We start from the raw sequence: 19,909 nt of genomic DNA, 5'->3' as shown, positions 1-19,909 counted from the left end.
ACGTCAGCTCGGTGAACTTGACTTGTTGGATGGTTGCGGACTTGCGGTTACACTTCCACACATTTTACATTCATGAGAGTCTCGGCCTCTCCCGAGGTTTGTATTCGGGTTTCTGCTGCTTTTGTCGGTTCAAACAGGCTAACGAACCTCCAGAGAGACGCGGACTGAATTACATTGCTGCGTTTGGTGTCTAACAGCGTCGGTTATAAGACGCAAATGTGGTTTATCTAACACTTTCGTGACAGCTTGTTGTGGAGGAGCGCTCTTGTTAGGAAGCCCGACCGGCTTTAAACCGGTCTAAAGTGACACTGCTGGTGGACACAACCCCCCGGACGCTAGCTAACCGACGGGCCGTAGCCGAGTCTTGGTTGGTGTTACCTTTGGTCACCCGCGGAGGTCTCCAGCCATGGCAGGAGGACGGACGGTGCCCGGACTGGTCGTCCTGATGTGGATTCACTTCCATCGCTGCGGCTCTTTCAACCTGGACGTGGACAAACCCTCCGTGTTCTCCGGACCGCAGGGCAGCTACTTCGGCTTCTCGGTGGACTTCTTCAAGCCCCCCAACAACCAAAAGTAAGGTTTCCAGCAGAGAGTGGTGATGACGATGAGGAGGGTCCAGTTTGTGCCCCTGAAGGCGTCATCTTCACCTTTAACTAGTTCATTTATTCTCAGTTTCTTATTTAAAACCACTGGTGGAAAGTAGCCAGTACTCTCAATACTTTATCTGAGTATTTTCGTATCCTGCTACTTCATACTGTGACTTCACTGCATGTCAGAGACAAACCGTGTACTTTTTACTGCACAACATGTACCTGATAACTTCAGTTCCTTCTCAGAATCAGCTGCAGCATTAAAGTGATGAACACAGTAACACATCAGTCACTATGACTGTACTCCAGTAGTATCAGAGAAATTACTGTGACACGGACCGTTCTGCAGAATGAGTAGTGGTACTTTACTTGTACATTTACTTAAGTAAAATTTTGAATGTAGGACTTGTATTTTTTTACACTGTGGTATTAGTACTTTAAGTAAAGCATCTGAGTATTTCTTACACTACTGCAGTAGTTGTACAGTACTTGAGTATTTCCATTGTACTTTTTAAAGCACTACATGTATTCTACAGCTGTTGTTCCTTTTTAAATAGTGAATTAACATTATCAACACAAACCATAAAAAAACGATGCATTAGCAGTACCACTACGGTTTCATTTAAATAACTGTGATCCAAAGAGCTCACGGTATCTGATAGTTCACAAAAGCTAAAAGGTAAAGGTGTGTGCAGCAGAACTTCTCTCAGCTTTGTCTGGTGGCTCTTTGGAGGGGCCGGAGCCCTTGGTTGGGAACCACTAGACTACATTAACCAGCTTAGTTATTTATGCGTAGCAGCACTGTTAGTAACAGTGATAATTTCTCAGGGACAGGAGTTTTGCTTGCCTGTCAGTTTTACTTTTGCTTTTGATATGTGAAGTTTGTTTTGTTGATAATACTTCTGTACTGGAGGATGTATATATGCAGAATGTAACAATTGTAGTGCAGTATTTATGCCTTGTTGTATTTTTTGACTTGGGTACAAGTTTAGAGTACTGCTTCTTCCACCATCGGTCCACTGCATAACACGTCCAACTTCGGGCTTTTTGGTGACGTTAAACTCACGTTTGTACTAGAAAAAGCCTTTAACATAGTAAAACATGAACATGTTTTGGAAGTTGCACTCAGTCGTGTGTTCACAGATGAGGAGATAATTAAGGATACTGTATAATGTTGTATCTTCTCTGACAGCAGGTTTGTAGAGGCTCGCCGTGCGTCCACAGTGCACAGAAGTGTCAAATATTTGGCTCATCTCACAGCTTCATATTAAAAAGAAACAGCGTGTACACGGTTAACATTTTTTTCTTGGGAACAGGAGTCCTCTGAAGGCCCTTTTGCTTTGCAGCCAAATAGAGGAGATAAACCCAGCTTTGCTCTGTGAGCAAGCCAGGCTGCTGTCAACCAATACTGTGTGTTCTTCTTCAGCTCTGCGGTGAATGCAGAGGAGAGCTGTAGGCCTACGATGTCACTACTTTGTTTTATATTTGTGATAGTAGTGCACGAGCTACAGCTGGGTGATGGATGAACAACATCGTGTCTGAGGAACCGGGGACACGAGAGCAACGTCTAAATGTGTGTGTGTGTGTGTGTGTAGCAACCAGAAAATCTGTATTTATGAAAGCTGCACACACAGTGATACATCTCTCCTGTTGTGTGTCCGTCCGCTCGTGCACGTGCAGGCTCATTTACATGCAGCTCCCCCCCTACAGTAACATGGATGTACGGTATTAGTGTTTTTACCTTTGACCTAATTTAGCATCATGCAAACTCTCTTGGCTGACCCTGTGCTGATGGTGATTGTCAGACTAACTAGCTGGCTGTTTGATCAGCAGAGCTGCAGCTCCTCATCACGTGACTTCTTCTCCTCTCGTCAGGTCAGACGTCCTGATAGGAGCTCCTCGGGACAACGCTTCATCCTCGGGCAGCATCGTGGAGAGAGGAGCAGTGTACAGCTGCCCCTGGGGCAGTGCTTCCTCCTGCCAGCAGCTGCAGTTTGACAACACAGGTACCAAAACCTTGCCTTTATCTTTCACACCTGATGGCAGAAGGACAGCATCCTAGACACCCTGCTACTGTCCCTCCCTGCTCTACCTTCAGCTGTGGGTAGCTTGTAATATAATGCAGTGAAGTTGTCATAATCTAAAGTGAGAGAGCAGTGTCTGGGAACATAATGAAGAACTGAAGAGTCGTGTTAATATAAAGCTTTCTCAGATTCCTTTTTGTGGCCCCACAGGAAATAACTCAGAGTTGTTTTTAACTGTGTAAATCTGTGTCAGCGCCCACATGTCTGGTGCTGTGCTTGTTGACAGCTGGTTTCTCAGGTGCTAAACAGTCAAACCAGTCTGAACTGTGTGGGTGGTGTTAGGTTATTTTTTAGTTAGATAGATATTCAGAGATTTGTTGTCTATGAATGTTTAGTGCAGACTGCAGGCACGTCAAGGTTACAGGAAAACTGCTGTTAGTGTCAACTGTAATGCTAGTCTTAATATTTGTCTTAATGTGTAAGGTTATGTCCAATTGTTTTAGATACACACCACGAAAACAACAGTCACGCACCTTGACTTTTCCTCATGTTTTGGCTAAACGATAGAGCAGCTGCAAAGCTTGCTTATCGGGTGACGTCACGGTTCGACAGCCCAGAAAGGATTAATAAACCAGCACGGATATATTTTTTATATACTCAAGTGGTCTGAGTCGTCCCTCTGAGTTCCTGGTTTGAAAGAACCGGATGAGGCTTTATAATGGTTTTCAGCCTATAGTGGGATAAAGAGTGGCGGCCTCTTCACAGTGTAACAGAGCCATTTCCATGGGATTCGACACAGGTTATTGTAAGTCAGCTTAGAGAACAACTGTTTGTCCATAATGTAAAATACTGACAAATTAATGAGCAAAAGTCAATCAGAAGTTTGAATAGGATCTCCCGTTTCTGTTTATTAGGCGTGACCAGTCAGCTCCATCATGATTAGCTGCGTCATTGGATTCAGATGTTGCTAAATCCTGATGGGGGCTCACTCTTAGTAAGAATATTTATTCAGCCTCCATGATGAAAAGCTGCCTGCTCCCAGAAACCTGTGTCGACTGACGTCAGCATCTGCAGGACAGATGCAGTCTGTCAGTGGTTACTGTTAGATTAGTGCACAGTAACAGCTCCTCCCAGAGAGCATGGCCGATGTGCACGTGATGTCTGGCTGAATGAAGTGTTGTCAGTTCACTGATTATCAGCTCGCTGACATGAACCTCCGCTGATGTTCACACTGTGCGATCATACACTCAGGGCTTTGGTGGTACTATTCCAGTACAGGTTTCTTAGAGGTGACAGCCTGCATACATGTTGCACAGGGTGGGTGGGGGTGGGGCCAAGTTGAAGTTGAATAAACACTGCAATGTGTTTGTCCTGTTGAAGTCTTCTAATGTGAAGTAGCAGAAACTGTTGTGTTATCATCAGCAGCTGGTTCAGCTCTGCTCCAACTGTAGGATGGAGAGCAGTGAGGCTGGTTTCAGTCAGAACACTGGATGACAGGCTGCATTGTCTCCTGTCGCTGCTTCATATGTGGCTCTTTGAATCTAGTGGCGGAGAGGTGGACTCCACCACTAACAGTGAACACTGCTTTATAGAGGAAGTTTAAATATATTGAACAGCTGTTAGGGACAATATTCATCCCATGAACAGCATCAAAAACGGGGTTTGATTTAATGAAAATCTCACACTCACAACCGTAAAAAATAGAGTGGCATGGTAGGACCGAGCCTATAACACAGCAGCCAGTCAGCTGTGTCTAACCACGAACATGGCGACACCAGTGTATTAAGGCTTCAGCTCTGCCTGCTGCTGTTGTCCAATGTCAGGAATGTGCGCTCAGCAGGAGCTGTGTGGGCTTGTCTGTAGACTGTGAACCACTCCCAGTCTTTCAGGCGCATGTAATGCAAACATAAAGTGTGCACTTTGTTTAGAGTTCTTGGCAGTGAGAGGCAGCAGGAGCACAGGGCTGTCTACAGCAATGCAGTGATGTTTCTCCTTTGCCTTCAGAGGTGTTTGTCCAGTAACCTGTCCCCTTTAGTAGCGTCTCAGAGCTGGCCCCATCCCTGTGTGACCCCAGCAACAGACACTGAGCAGGAGTCTCGGTTAAACAGGCGCCGTGTTCACACTGGCTGTGAGCAAACAGGCAGGGACATGTCCTCTCTGCTGCTTGGTGCTGTCTGTGTTACAGTAGCTAGGGCTGCAGCTAATAACTGCTTTTGTCAGTGTACTCAGTATGAAAAATGCCAGTCACAAGATCCCAGAGCCCAAGATTTTCAGTTCATGGCAGAATAAACAGAGAAAAGCTGCCATGGAAGGTGCTGATCAGGGTCTTTCCTGAGAAATGATTGAATTTGTTGCTTGCTCTTAGTAGATGGCTGTTTAGTTTTCTGACCAGCTAAAATCTTGAACAAATGAAGTGGGTCCAGTGATGGTATGTGAGAGGAGTCTCCGGCAGTGATGAACCTCCAGAGCCTGACCAGCTGACTCTGCAGCTCCCCTCTACTTCACACTGAGTCTCAGCTCATTGGTTGGTGTCTGGACCATGGCTTCCCTCTTCGGGTTCGCTCTCACCGCTCTCATACAGTTGATATTATTATTTTGCCCTCAGGAGCTGGTAGAGACCACAAACAAAGCTAGAAGACAGTGAACAGACCATCTTCAGGTCTTGAAAAGCACTGAATTCAGTTTCCTTAAATAACTAAATAAAAAAAAAAAATTAGGCCTTGAAAGGTATTAAAAAGTCTTAACTTCCTGATTCACCACCTCGGGTGGCTCTGGCCAAGCATATTTATCACAGGCCAAAATAATAGACTGCCTTACACATTTGCTTCAGAAGTTAAGTTCAAGTTATTGTTGAATTTAAACATAAAGAGGCCAGAGCAAAATTTGAAGCAAAGTTATTTTATTCCTGTACAATAATTAGCAGGGTGGCACAGTGTCATGGTGGTTAGCACTGTCGGCTCACAGCAAGAGGTTCTGGGTTCGAGCCCGGGGCCTTTCTGTGCGGAGTCTGCATGTTCTCCCTGTACCTGCGTGGGTTCTCTCCAGGTACTCTGGCTTCCTCCCATAGTCTAAACACGCACAGCTTAGGTTGACTGGAGAGTCTAAATTGCCCGTAAGAGTGAGTGTGTGGTTGTTAGACTCCTGACCTGTCCAGGGTCTCGCCCAATGTCAGCTGAGATTGGCTCCAGTCCCCCCATTGCGACCCTATTCAGGAATAAGTGGTATAGATAATAGATGGATCGATGTTAACTAGCAGTTAAGTTCATTAGATTCATTGTTGAATTAAAATTTACAAGCAACAGCACAACAAGTCTTGGTTACACCATTCAGGGACAAACAAACAAACAACAGTAAACAAAAGTAAATCTGACGTATTGTAAACCCACTGGATGCTTCATCATTTGAACCAACTTGAAGCTCCTCCTGAGACTCCTCACTGGCAACAGCAGTCATCAGCTTCTTTGTACGGTCCATGAAGTCTGGTCTCCTGGCTGTCAGTGTGGCACATGCGTGTTCTGAGGGGACACACCGCTGCTCTTCCTCCTGGTGCCTGTGGTTGTGGACAGATGATTGGTTCGACAGACTTGGACATTAAGTGCCCCACCGTGTCTATGCTGAAAGAGATTCAGCTGTGTTTTTCAGACGTGTAACCGATGCACTCATATTTTAACCACTCCACCTGGCTGTGTAACCGCGGCCTAAACATATTTTTATGCTTGGCTCAGAAAGCCAATTAAAGGCAGAGTAGGGGCAGGTATTCACAGAAGACTGTGTGTGTGTGTGTCTCAGACACATGCACATACAATATAAACTGTTCATGTGTGTGATGGCCCACGGGAAGAGACTGACTCTGTGTCTGGTTGTTTTGGTGTACAGTGGTACCTGGTGACTGTGAAAATAGCATTAAATTGCATTTTAAAAATGATAACTGTAATCATTTGGTGAACAGTGCAGAAGCTCTGGTGAATATCTGACTTAGGCTGGTCAGCATGTCCTGGTGAATGACTCCTACATGAACACACTGTGGGCTTTGGTTATCGCCAGGTATCCGTCTGTGCCTGTCTTAGTAGTTTGAATTGGGCAGGGCTCAGCTGAGATTAGGCATGGTGCAGTGCTCAGTATGGAGCAATGTTGTGGGTTGTTGGTTGTCTGATACTTCTGATCAGACCACTGAGCCACTCAGCCCACTGATGGTTAATACCAAACTCTGGGTATTTAAGGTACTTTTGGAGAATATGTGGGGACAGCAGGGCACTTATCAGCTGAAGAACCGATGGCAGGTTCTATTTTTGGACAAATGTTACTTCCTGATATTGATGTGTTACAGACAGCTTGGTCTGTTTCCTATGTGACAAGACGAAACACTGTGACCAACTGCTGGTTTCTAAAAAGAGGGATGACAAAGCAAAAATCAGGCAGGGTATGTAGGACAGCCATGAGCAAGCCTCTGCTGACAGTGTAACAGATTAAAACACTGGTGGTGCAGTACCTAGCTAGACTACATAACAATGGAAGCTTTTGGTGGCATTGTCAGAAATGTGTGTATTCAGAGGGGTCAGAATATTACAAACCCCTCTGAGCACGATGCAGTTCAATAGGACACGGTGGATAAGTGGGAGCCCGGTGTGTCAACAGAAACTGAACTTCGTAGGCATCAAAAAGGTGATTTTATGACCAAACAGCTGCACTGGATTTCATTGGCTGTACCTAATAAAGTGGACACAGCTGGATTGGTGCTGGTTTTCAGTGTGTCCCGGCACAGTGGGTGTGACAGGATTGCCTCAGATAAATCTCTGACTCAGTGAGCAGCTGGTGGAGGTGTTAGTACAGCACACGTCGTCTTCTCTGATGAAACACGGAGCCTCAGGGTTTCAGAGCCGCCGATCACCACGCTGCAGCGTCAGGCGGGACTCAGAACTTTCATAACCTGCCCCTCGTGTGACTCACTCCTCTGCCGGCAGGCATCGTTTGTTCCTATTATTCTGACCCTCTCATGTATGTAGCCGGGGAGGACAAAAATATAGAGACACCTCTGAATATAATATAGTCCAGTACAACACCTTTAGCTACTACCTCAGTAATAAACATGTAATTGAGTTTGTACAATTATGACAATTTCAGCAACAACTGAAACATTTTGAACTTCATAAACACAGATGTTAAGGCAGACGTTCTGCATTGAAGTGCATTCAGTTGTGTGTGTGTGTGTGTTTGTGTATATAGTAACTAAGATGTTCATCGATACAGGTGTGCCGGCAGCTATCTAATATCAGCTGTTGGGTTTTTCAGGGTAGAGTGATGGGCACAAAAGGTTAATTTGATCCATTTGAAATTAAATCCATCCCACAGTGAACTGTGAGAGCGTATGGGGCTCTGAGCACTTTATGATGTGACTGTATGCGCTTGGCCAGTTTGTTGATTTTCCTCTAATAACAAGACTTGAATACCTGTTGGATCACTTCACTCCATGTACTGATCCAGGCCTGTTGTGTCCATAAAAGGCAAATTTGCCGTACACGGCTCCAGTACCTCTAGTCGAGTCGACCGCTTGTACAGGATGTGTACTTTCATGCAGGCTGCAGCCTGACATTGGGTGTCTGCACTGCTCAACTGATGGAAACTGTTCACTGATGTTGTTCCCTCTAGCTGTAAAGCTGCCACCGAGTGGCCTAGTTAGGCTGTGTGTGTGTGTGTGTGTGTGTGTGTGTGTTTTCCTCCCACAATAGAGGCCTTTGTTGTTGGTTTGACCGATGGGATCGCTGGCCAGAGCTTTACTGGAGCAGAGAGCAGAGTTAACTGGAATTCAGCTGTGTGTGTTTAGCGGTTGTGTGTGAGGCATCGCTATGAGGACATTGTCTGGCCCTCACCCCTTCAGAGGCTGCGTGAGGGCTCAGACTTGGTTTCGGGGTTCAGCTTAGATTGAGGTTTAGGTTGGGGATTAGTTGTGTGGTTAGGGTTGGGGTGGTTGGAGAATTTCTCGGGGATTCTCACAGCTAGGAAGACAGACATGTATGTGACTGTGACTCAGTGTCACTCTGTCCTATTCTGGCTCTCTAACCACAATGCACCACAAGCTTTAGTTCCTGCTGGGTTTTTTTATTTTCCTTCACGAGTGTGAGCTGCCCCATTGTGGTGCAGTGTCTATATATATTTATATGTTTTAAGTATTTATTTTTCTGCTTTGTTGGTCGCAGCAGGAAGTGAGTGTTAGACAGATCTGTTGTGCATTCTTCATTCACATCCGTCGTGTTTGCTGTGTTATGTTTCTGCCTGTTTATTGAACTGACCGACTTTATACTTGGCTGCACACACTCACTTCATCATTAATCACCAAAAATGAGCACAAAGTACCAAACATTCACATATTCCAGCTTCTTAAATGGGAGCATTTGCTGCTTTTTTGTTTTGTATGATAATAAATTACAGGTGAAGTACTGTAGTTCCTGCTGGTTTTTTTTATTTTCCTTCACGAGTGTGAGCTGCCCCAGCAGGAAGTGAGTGTTAGACAGATCTGTTGTGCATTCTTCATTCACATCCGTCGTGTTTGCTGTGTTATGTTTCTGCCTGTTTATTGAACTGACCGACTTTATACTTGGCTGCACACACTCACTTCATCATTAATCACCAAAAATGAGCACAAAGTACCAAACATTCACATATTCCAGCTTCTTAAATGGGAGCATTTGCTGCTTTTTTGTTTTGTATGATAATAAATTACAGGTGAAGTACTGAAGCTCTCAACATGAAGCAGCCAAACATTTGTCTTCTGACACCATTTAGAGTCCAGTTATTACATTCACTTCACCACACCTAGTGATTTAAAGCCAATGTTATTAACTAGCTGCAATCACTTCTGCTGATTCACCCCCATAATTACAGAGCCTGATACATAGCCCAACTTATTGCCAAACAGGGGGAATGAATCCTTTTCTCTGTGATCTACAGGTTCTGTCTGATGGGCACCAGAGTCTATAGTGGTTAGTCAGAGCCCTTTCAGTTCAGCAGCCCTGCTGGGAAAGTCCCAGTGTTTCCTCACTGTTGCGTACACAATCCAAGACCAAGCTTAAGGATTTATCTGCTATTTCTGATAATGATATTACGATGTTATTAAGGCAGTGTGTTTCTTCTGAGCACATGACTACTTCATACTTCATCTGTGGGACAGACACCAAACCTCTCTCTAAGACCTGACCTGGCTGACAGTCAGCCAGGTTTGAAGTTTGATATTTCAGTATGATCGGAAAACACTGCTGGTGCCACGTGATTTTGGGGTTGGTGTTCTCTCTCTGATGTTCTCTGATATCTCACAAAATGTATGTGTATCATTAGAATCAGTTGATGGTTCTACTGGTCTCTGTGTCTGCAGGCAATAGGAAGAATGAAGCTGGAGCTCAGATGGAGTTTAAATCCAAGCAGTGGTTCGGTGCCTCGGTTCGATCTAGTGGAGAACACATCCTGGTAAGAAACACTGCACAGACACGCGTGTGTGAGGACCCTCGCTGGCATCATGCACCCTCTAGCCCCTTACCCTAACCCAAACATGGTTTTAACCTAAAACCTATAACCAGGTCTGAACCCTTAGACAGCCTTTTGAAGAGCTGAGGCCCAGACAGCATGTCCTCACATGTCTTCGTTCTGATGACACTTTTAGCACTGAAAAGCTTCAGTCTGCGTTAAACATCAATCAGTTGTCCATGTCCATTCAGCTTCACTGACCTGAGCGTTCACAGATGAGTTAACCGCTGTAACCCGTAACTAGTTATGGATAAATTAGTCTCAAAATCACTGTGTGTGTTTTCCAGGCCTGTGCTCCCCTGTACCAGTGGTCAACCCTTGGTGTGTCTGAGCGAGAGCCAGTGGGAACGTGTTATCTGAAGAAAGAAGGCACCGTGGTCGAGTACTCACCCTGCAGATCAAGTTTGTCCTGTTCTCCTCTCTGTCCATCTTTTCTAGAGTTAACCTGCAATAAATGTTTGAACCACTGGTGTTTACAGAATCAGTTAACACCAGGCTGAAGCGGTGTTTTGCTGTCCTCTGTTGCTGGTTTATATGCCTGTTTTACCCTCTGGGTTGCACTTGTAACCACACCCAACGGTTATGTCACAGTGTACTGGACTATACATGTACATCACTGCAACAAAGTGAGAAGTGAAGTGACCCCAGAGGTCAGCAAAACAAGTTGTGTTGCTCTTTAAGGGTCTGAATGTGCAGCTCCCCTCAGCTCGAAGTGGCATGTTTACAGTTAAATTTTAATTATCATTTTGTCATCTGTCACCTCTCCTCCTGTTACACTGGATTTAATGTTGCTGTTCTGTTTCTCCATCCAGGTGCCAGATTCCCAGAGGGCCAGGGCTTCTGTCAGGCTGGCTTCAGCGCCGACTTCTTGAAGGTATGTGAGACTGATGGAAAGTGACAGGATCACCAGAGTTGCTACAGTTCATCCTGAGAGGAACAGGAACGTCTGAACCACATTTCATCACGATCCATCCCATTGTTGTCGAGATATGCCGACCTGATGGTGGCGCTAGAAGAGAAGTTAGTTGTTCAGAAATTGTACTGACACGGGATCAGATAGACATTTTGAAACAGTAGCAACATATGAGCCTGCTTCAGCCACCGGTCGTCGCAGCTGATGTTCAGGTGGACTGGTTTCAGTCGGAGGGAGTAGCAGCGTCAGGCTGTGTAGCAAAGCAGTTTTATGGCTGTGCACGTGTTTGAGCCTGTCTGTGCAGAGGTGTTAATCATTAACCCCTTTAATCTCTGGCAATAACATTGTGTTTACTGACTGAAGTGACTGAATAAGACGTGAAAGTTAATAAAATCTTCCATTTTCTCTCCTTGTGGTTTCAGAAGAACAATAGAGTGGTGGTGGGAGGACCTGGCAGCTACTACTGGCAGGGTGAGTGTGCAGTCTCAGAATGAAACACAGACAGGTCACATAGCTATGTTTACACTTCCTGCCCCTCTACCCTCACTTTTTAGCAAACATTACAGGAGCAGGATTCCCCCAGCTGACAGACCTGACTGATGGTTCCCCTGTGGGCACTGGGGCAGTTTAACAAACACAAACTTAGCTGAGATGTTTCTAAACTCTGTACCCTTCACAGTTTAGTGGCAGCTGAGCTTTGTATCTGCGTGTCCACAGGGACTGTAAATGTGTTTGTTCTTCCTGTCGGTGTGTGTTTTGGTCCCTGAGCGAGTATCTGTACAGCTTATGAATGGGTCCAGAAGAGATGGGAGATGAATGTTGGTTATTGTAGTTCAGTTGCTGCTCAGCACTTGGAGCTGTGACACTGTGATGAAGCTACTTTAAATCCTTTCATACCTGATTGCTGCAGCTTGAGAACAATTTTCTAGGCCTTCTCTTGGGACGCAAGTCAAATCTGCACACACCTACATGATGCACACATTTAGAAGGTGTTTTGTAGTGCAGCTCATTTACTCAAGAGTAATTATCCATTGTTGTCTTATTTGCAAACTGTGAAGGAGAGTAAATGTTGAGTCATACAGACTGACAGGGCGCTCATTCACCGGACTGATTGTCGTTGTTGTGGTGACTGATGACACTTTACTCAACCTGATGTGTTTGTCTGGTGTCTCTGGTGTCACAGACCTGTCATAAGGGAATGACTGGAAGCGATATCAGTACTGGTATTGTTCCTGCAGACAGACTGCATGTTATCAGTAATGGCCAACAGGTAGAGGAAGTAATATCACATGTTGGGGTGTCACACATCTTAATGACCTGCCAAAGCGCATCACAGTCTGGACTGCTTTGTCTGCACTTACCTGCTGGTGCACACATGGTTTTGTGGTTACCAAATCATTCCCATAAATATATAAACATGCACAGATTGATTATCAGATTTCCCCCCCCAACAGAGGAATTTATTAATAGTTTAGCTTTTGACATTGTGCTAAAATCGCTTATCTGTGGTTGTTTCCTTTGAGACCACAAACAAATTCCATTTGCTTGAGGACCCCCCTTTTCTAGCAGTCTCCATCAGGTTGTTTGGTGTGCACTGGGGTCTAACTGGCAGCCATACAAACTGCACTGACCAGGAAAACACTGCAGCATACATCATCGCCGCCTTGAGAGTTTAATGAGTAGGTGAAATCCAGGCAGGGTGTTGTAATCCATGTTTGTGGCCAGACATTAGAGGGTGTGACACCCACAGTATATCCTGAACACTGACTCACATGTGCTTCCTCTCTCTTCCTGGGCTGTGTTAGCCTAATTATTGTTTCCTGTCGAGTCAACACTCAGTTACACAACCAACCTCACACCGACACACACCGACCTGTCTCTGACACCTGTTAACACAGCGTTCTCTGTGTCGGCTGTAAACATCCTCCTCATCTTGTTCTCTGTCACCTCCGCTCTGTTTGTCCTCTTTTATCCTCAGCTTTTCTCTAGTGGACGCTTCTCTCTTCACTGTCTTGGTTTATTGCCTCTTGTTGTTTTCCTTTGTTGTCCAGTTTTCCTCTCGTTCTCTCCCTTTCCTCTTTTGCTCTCCTCTTGTTCTCTAATGTTCTGCCCCTCTCTCTACAGGCCAGCTGATTTCCGATGACGTCTCGGAGATTTTTGCCCAGACTGACAAAAAATACATCACCTCGTACCCAAACACACTTGGCACCAAGCCAGCGGCCGCCGATTATGACGACAGTTACCTCGGTATCCACACCGTCTTTCACCGTTAAGAGCTGTGAGGTGTTCTGTTCCCATTTCAGGGTTGTCTTTAAACATCTTCCTTGGTGTTACCGCACAGAGAAGCACAGGACTCTCCAGTCCTGCATGTTTAGGTTTCAGTGCTAGTTTTATCTAAATTTCAGTTGTCATGTTGGCTCTGAAGACTACAATACCCATCAGCCTCAGCTGTCACTGCCATGAAGAATCCAGCCAGGGGCTCGAATCAGAGCAGAAGTGAATTTAATTTGTGAACCAAACATGTTGCCATAGTTAGAGTTCATCCAGATTCATTATGTAAGGTGAACTTATCTAATGACCTGTTTTTAACACGGCGACTGTTGATTTGTGAGCCTGAAAATGTCCAGTTTATACAAAGCCACCACAGTTTCAGAACAGTTTGACTTGATTTCTGAAGGCTAAAGTAAATACTACAAATTGATGTTGCTGTGAACATGATATTACTAATGTCACTCCGTGCACATGTGCAGCAGTTTGGTGCCTTGATGCACATCTGAGTAACTGTCTGACGTTTTCTTTTTATTGAAATGCAACTTTGTGTATGAAGATGTGAAGTTACAGTTGTTACTGATGAGCAGCACATAGTCAGCTCCATGTAGGATTGTTCCTAGAGGAGTTTGTAGCTTGACTCGGTGAGTTTCTGTGCCCACCAGGATACTCTGTGACAGTTGGAGACTTCAACAGCGACGGAAAGGACGGTAAGGACGGAGAGATGGAAGGAGATGACTCTCAGTTCAGTGTCTGATTTTATCACTAACATTGGTGCTTCAAGGAACTTGTGCTGCTTGTTGTGAAAACAGTTTGGGTTTGATAGAAACATCTTTGTGACTGCAACCAGTTTATTTTAGTCTATGTGTTTATATGTGGCAGTTTTATTCAGAACATACTGTTAGTCTGGACTGTAGAAGAACAAAGTGCTCCATGGAAATGCACCTGTAGCTTTTTGTCAATTAGTTGATCGACACAGCTATTCAGATAATTGATTAAGGTCATTGATCAAACTTCTCAGACTTGAGGGTTTCCTGCTTATCCTTACACTGCTGTCATAGTAAACAAGCAGTTTGTCATATAAAGCCAGCTGACGGACATTTTCCATGATTGTTAGATGAAAGTATTTCATCCATGAATCGATGGACAATGTCAGCTGTAGCCTCAGATACAAACCAGACTATTTAGAGTTTGACTCCTTGTGTCTTTTGTGCCCCCCACAGATTATGTGACCGGAGTACCTCGGGGGGAAAAGACGCTGGGATATGTAAGTATTCAGTGTGGGCTGCATGCACTCTGTACACCGCAGGGTGGACTCACTGAAATGTGGTGTATAACACAGTGACCTCGGACTCCTCGGCTGTGCTGAACAACCTTTGTTTGTAGTCGTTTCAGTCATCTGTGGCACCGAATGAAGGGGCTGGAGCAGAAAGTGCTGTAGGCCCGGTTTCAGCAGCTGGTTTTAAAACTCTTGCTGCTGAATCATGTGTGTGCAGCTCAACTGACATCCTGTGTTGTGTTTCGATGTTTCAGGTGAGCATCTTCAACGGCCTCAAAATGGAGTCCATGGTCAACTTCACAGGAAAGCAGGTGTGTATACTGGCTTGTGTAGAGCCTGTATTCTGACTGACACCAGCACTGCCCGAACAAGACACAGCACACATTCATTTTAATCAGGCTCCAGTAGGAAAGGAAAAGCACTGGGGAAAATGGACTGCAGTAAGACTGGTGATTATCTTCTGGGACTCTAAGTTGGTTCACTGACTCCAGGCTCTTACAGGTCATTTATGAGGGTTGTTGACAGAGCGAGACACGTGGGATCCAACGCTTTGATGAACACAGCTGTGGGTCTACAGTCAGTTTCCCTGACAGCTTCTCTGGTCCTAGAGCTGGTAACAACAGCAGAGAGTTTTTACTCCAGAACCAGGAGACCACACTCGTGGTCTACAAAAGATGTGTAGTCAGTAAGTTAGACATTCAGTTCATTATGTGGCCACAGGTCAGGCAGCAGCACACTTTCCCACAGTCTCATCATTTGATCAGGTAGTGACCTTCACCGAGATCAACACATCTAAAATGTATATTTCAGTGGAAACAAAAGTGTATTTTGTTATCACAAGAATAAATTTTGAAATGAGAATTAGATTGAAATGTAACATCAACAGCAAAGAGTGAACAGTCCCAAACTAAAAGAAAATGCAGTGTAGTTCAGCAAAAAGGTTAAAACCACCTTTAATTTAGCTGCAAACCGTTAAAGTCTGGCAACAGATTGTCGGTCAGTCAAATTTAGCTGTGCATAAACGCACTCTTGGCAGCCACCTGCTGGTCTTCTCCTGACGGTGGAGGTGGCGACCGAGGGGTTAAATATAACCGATTCTTAGTTTTTAAATGACTTAAATGATAGACATTTGTATCTAACATAAAGAATAATAGAAAATAAAATCTTTTACTTTTCCAAGTAAATCACAGTTTGAGCGAACAGCCCTACCAGTGAACAGCACACGTCACACTGTGTTGCGTGTCGTTTTTCTCTGTGCTTAGACTGGTTTGATATGGTGTCAGGAACCGAGTCACTAGGTTTTCTCGGGTACAGCGGTAAACGCTGAGCAGACTGTGAAACACCTCCCTGAATGTTGGTTGGAGGAAGGAGGCTGGAGAAGCAGGGAGTGGAGGGGAAGAGAGGCTGTCAGCAGCAGGCGTTGGTGTTATTACAGAGTTCCTCTGCACTTCCCAGTCCATCCTCTGTAACTCACCCTGTGAACCCACCAGGGCTCTTTTCCTTTTTGCCCTTTTCTCCCTCTCTCGCTCTTTTAAAGTTCTGTCTGAAGCCACTCTCAGACATTGTTCCTCTCTCGTCCTTTGTCTCTGTATCAAGGTTTCCATCCTCTCTTTCTTTAAAATTCTTCTCCTCTGTCTCCTCAAAGTTCTCTGTTGTCCCTGATGTCATGTCTAGCTCATGTTAGTCACTGGGCTGTGGCTCTGAATCAGCCTCTTTTCTGACCTAAACACTACTAACTCTGTAATTCTATAGTCAGACCAAAGTCCTGACCAGAAAGCAACACATTAGTCATCTCTGTTAAAAACACAATTCTGACCAGCTCAAATCGCACCATGCCCTGCAGTGCAGTCATACTATCGCATAGCAGGTAACCAGCTCCATTGCAGCTACAGTACTAGATGTTTAAATGGGGCTTTTGATTTACTGACTGTACTGAATGTTTCTTCTAAGCAGCTGGAGCTGTATTAACCCCTGAGCCGCCGCCTCCTCACCCGCCTGCTGAGTGAAGAGCTAGTAAAGTTAGACATTTCTTCTCTGATGTGAGCTGTCAGTGAATGTGATGTAGAAAGGCCACATGACGATAACACAGCAACATGTAGTCAAGTGTCGAGAATAGAAACCTACCTGCATCTTTGAGCTCCGTGTGTTATCGTTTACTGACTGTAACAGAGATGTATACATGTACAGTAAAGAACTGAGAGCTCCTCTCCTTTACTGTCTTGTAGATGGCTGCCTACTTTGGACATGCAGTAGCCGCTACTGATGTCAATAATGACGGGTAAGTGTTTGTCTTCACTGTCTGGCTTGGTTCTCTCCATCTGAGCAGTTGCGATTAATGGGGACTCAGTTAACCTGTCGCCGATCGTACTTCTTCACACACCCCTGCTGCCTCCTTTAGCTTCGATGACCTCTTTAACTCACATCTTGTCACTGTAGATGTGGCGTTTCATATGGCGTGGTGGCCATCTGAATGCAAAAGTTGTTCTAGTTCTGCAGCAGGACCACACATGGTACTATTTAAATATGGGGGCGCACATTTTCAGACAATGTTGGATTGATGATCTCAGAAATCTACAGAACTGGTCAGACACGGACGTCAGAAAGCTGTGGAGGGAGGGGGCTTCACATGCTGACTGGGGGCCTGATAAACTGTTCTGTTGCATTCTGACACCTTAACTGGGCTCCAACAGAAATACAGCCAGGCCCACCATCCATATTAGGGTTTGACATTAACCGTGACTGTTGGCCCGTGGCCACCATATGTCCCCAGCAGCTTCATCAGATCTCTGAGATCACCTATTTCACATACACACGTTTTAATTCTGTTAATGTCTTTTTGTTTATTGAAGTGTCACAGTTAAGCAAGACTGTAAGTTGCATCAAATAACATTTTCTACATTTTTATTCATTGATGTTAATGTTAACAGAACTTAAGGTTCTCGTAAATGGGTTTACCTTTTAGAGTTATGAAACTGCTTTGAGTACACAAAATGCAAAGGAATTGAAAAATAAAACGAATGGTGGTTTTTTTTGGCATACAGTGACCTGTAGCGCCATCCAGAGGGGAGGAGTTCACACAGTTTGTGTCCAGGGTGTGAGGGGTCTGCAGAAATTGAAGTTTAATGAAAAATGCTAATGTAATGAAAATGTGTCAGTGAAAACAACAACAATTCTTCAGTGCATCCAGGGCTGAATGCTTGACCTTCAATTTTTTTCTGTCATTTCAGTCTGGTCGACCTGTTGGTTGGAGCTCCTCTCTTCATGGACAGAGGGCCAGACGGAAAACTCAGGGAGGTGGGACAGGTAGGAACCACTCTTCCAGACCCAAGACATCTGACAGCTTACTGTGGCTGTTTATGTTTGTACTGTTCCTCCCTGCAGTGCTTAAAACACTGCTTATGTCCAGATCTCGTTACTTAGCCCTGTTTAATAAGTAGCTCACTACCACAGCTCTGCAGACTTTTATTAAATACTTTGCATCATGCTTTTTCACAGTGAAATATTCCTGCTTTTTCACCACTGGAAAACTGCTCAGGATTTCTCAGCAGTAGCTTTAGAGAGCTATTAATGAGATACAAGTTTAAACAGTAGCACTGGATTCACTGTTTGGCCACAAGTTCTGAATCTGTCAGTGTGTTGTGTTTACACCTTGTTTCTGCAAGTACAAATCACTCAGTGCATGTTTAAAGCCAAATGCCTGTGAAACATCTGAAACTTTACATTCACTACTTTTGCTTTTTGCCACAACTGTGTGCGTGCGTCTCCTCCAGGTGTCAGTGTACCTCAGTCGAGGTGGGTTTTCCTTCGACCCACCCAAGATGCTCACAGGTCAGAGCTTGGAGGTCTACGCCAGGTACGGCTCTGCCATTGCTGCACTGGGAGACCTGGACATGGACGGATACAATGGTAAGAGAGGCCACCAGTTACACAGCTCCCTGCTGAAGTGTCCATGAGTGAGGCTCTGCAGTCCGACCAGGTGCAGACCCTGACCTCCATAATCCCTCCCCCACCTCACGTTCCTTTTTGTCCTTCATCACCCCTCCAGATGTGGCCATCTCAGCTCCTTACGGAGGCTCCGACCACAATGGCTTAGTCTACATCCACAATGGCCGCCCTCAGGGGCCCGACCCCTCACCTTCCCAGGTAAATACCACAGACAGGTCCAGCGTCCAGCCTCTGGTCCTTTTCACCTGGCGCCATCATCAGGTCAACGTTTTCATTTGTCCAGTGGTTAATGACCAGAGAGCGGTAGCCTCAGCTGTACTTTGTGAAGCTGGCATTTACAAACTGTATTCACTGTGACATCTCTGTAAATGAAGTCAGGCTCTAAAGTGGAGCCTATCGTGCATTCTTGTAAACAGATGAATGTCTACTTTAAAGTTCTGCCTCCTCATTTATGCTAGTCAGCTTAACAGTCTCACCACGAGTCCATTCAGAAGCTGTGAGTGGTGTCACCCTCGTCTCTCAGGTCCTGCAGGGCAAGTGGGCGTCCAGCTACATGCCTGCCAGCTTTGGGTACTCCATGACCGGAAATACTGACATAGACCGGAATGGATATCCAGGTACACACACTTGTAGAGGCACAGCAGGAAGTAGTGACCGTTTGTGCTGCTGCTGTTTAAAAGGCTGGTGTGTGTCTGTCTTCCAGATTTAATAGTGGGAGTGTTTGGAGCAGACAAAGCTGTTTTATACAGGTAATCAAAGAACAGACTTTGTGTTTGTGTGTGTGTACACCCCTACTGCGTCTCTATGTGTGTCTCTGTGCTGGAAGCTGAGGAGTTTAATGAGCTAGGCCACTTCTGATATCAGAGAGCTGCTGCGTCCCTTTACAGTGGAACCCTGGATTGCGAGTATAATTCGATCCGGCAACGTGCTCGTAATCCAAAGCACTCGTATATCAAAGCGAATTTCCCCATAAGAAATAATGGAAACCCAGATGATTCGTTCCACACCCACTTATCCATATAAAAATGATTACAGTGATACAAAATACAGTATAAGGTAAAAATAAAACAAATTAACCTGCACTTTACCTTTGAAAAGAATCGTGGCTGGCGTGAGGGGCCATTGTTGCAGCACAGATATTGACTATACGAGTGAAGCGCTAGAACGATTGGCTCAGTTGTGACATAGGTCACGTGACTCTCGGCAGACAAGGCGTACGTACTACTCGTATTGCGAGACCTCGCTCGTATATCGAATCAAAATTTTTTTTAGTCGTCTTGGGAAATACTCACAAACCGGGTTACTCACAATCGAAGGTTCCACTGAACTTTCCTCCTGCTGACTTTATAGACACTATTAGGGCAAACTGAACCGC

General features: G+C 45.1%; 1 protein-coding gene across 2 annotated transcripts in view; it reads left to right on the top strand.

Annotated features, from left to right (window-relative positions):
* The first annotated feature begins 15 nt into the window (after window positions 1–15).
* The window catches only part of itgav (integrin, alpha V), a 34,891-nt gene continuing 14,997 nt past the window's right edge, over window positions 16–19,909 (top strand). For both annotated transcript variants that reach the window (XM_020620517.1, XM_020620518.1), the window contains exons 1-16: window positions 16–573; window positions 2,466–2,596; window positions 9,981–10,072; window positions 10,417–10,531; window positions 10,942–11,003; window positions 11,465–11,513; window positions 13,167–13,289; window positions 13,976–14,020; window positions 14,534–14,577; window positions 14,844–14,900; window positions 16,815–16,867; window positions 17,817–17,892; window positions 18,360–18,495; window positions 18,635–18,732; window positions 19,058–19,151; window positions 19,238–19,283. In XM_020620517.1, the coding sequence (XP_020476173.1) occupies window positions 407–573; window positions 2,466–2,596; window positions 9,981–10,072; window positions 10,417–10,531; window positions 10,942–11,003; window positions 11,465–11,513; window positions 13,167–13,289; window positions 13,976–14,020; window positions 14,534–14,577; window positions 14,844–14,900; window positions 16,815–16,867; window positions 17,817–17,892; window positions 18,360–18,495; window positions 18,635–18,732; window positions 19,058–19,151; window positions 19,238–19,283 (1,388 nt within the window). In that variant the 5' untranslated portion in view covers window positions 16–406. The remainder of the gene's footprint in view (window positions 574–2,465; window positions 2,597–9,980; window positions 10,073–10,416; window positions 10,532–10,941; window positions 11,004–11,464; window positions 11,514–13,166; window positions 13,290–13,975; window positions 14,021–14,533; window positions 14,578–14,843; window positions 14,901–16,814; window positions 16,868–17,816; window positions 17,893–18,359; window positions 18,496–18,634; window positions 18,733–19,057; window positions 19,152–19,237; window positions 19,284–19,909) is intronic.

Source organism: Monopterus albus, unplaced genomic scaffold (assembly GCF_001952655.1).
Source record: "Monopterus albus unplaced genomic scaffold, M_albus_1.0 scaffold239.1, whole genome shotgun sequence".
Classification (NCBI taxonomy): Eukaryota; Metazoa; Chordata; class Actinopteri; order Synbranchiformes; family Synbranchidae; genus Monopterus; species Monopterus albus.
This window is presented reverse-complemented; position numbering and strand designations above follow the sequence as displayed.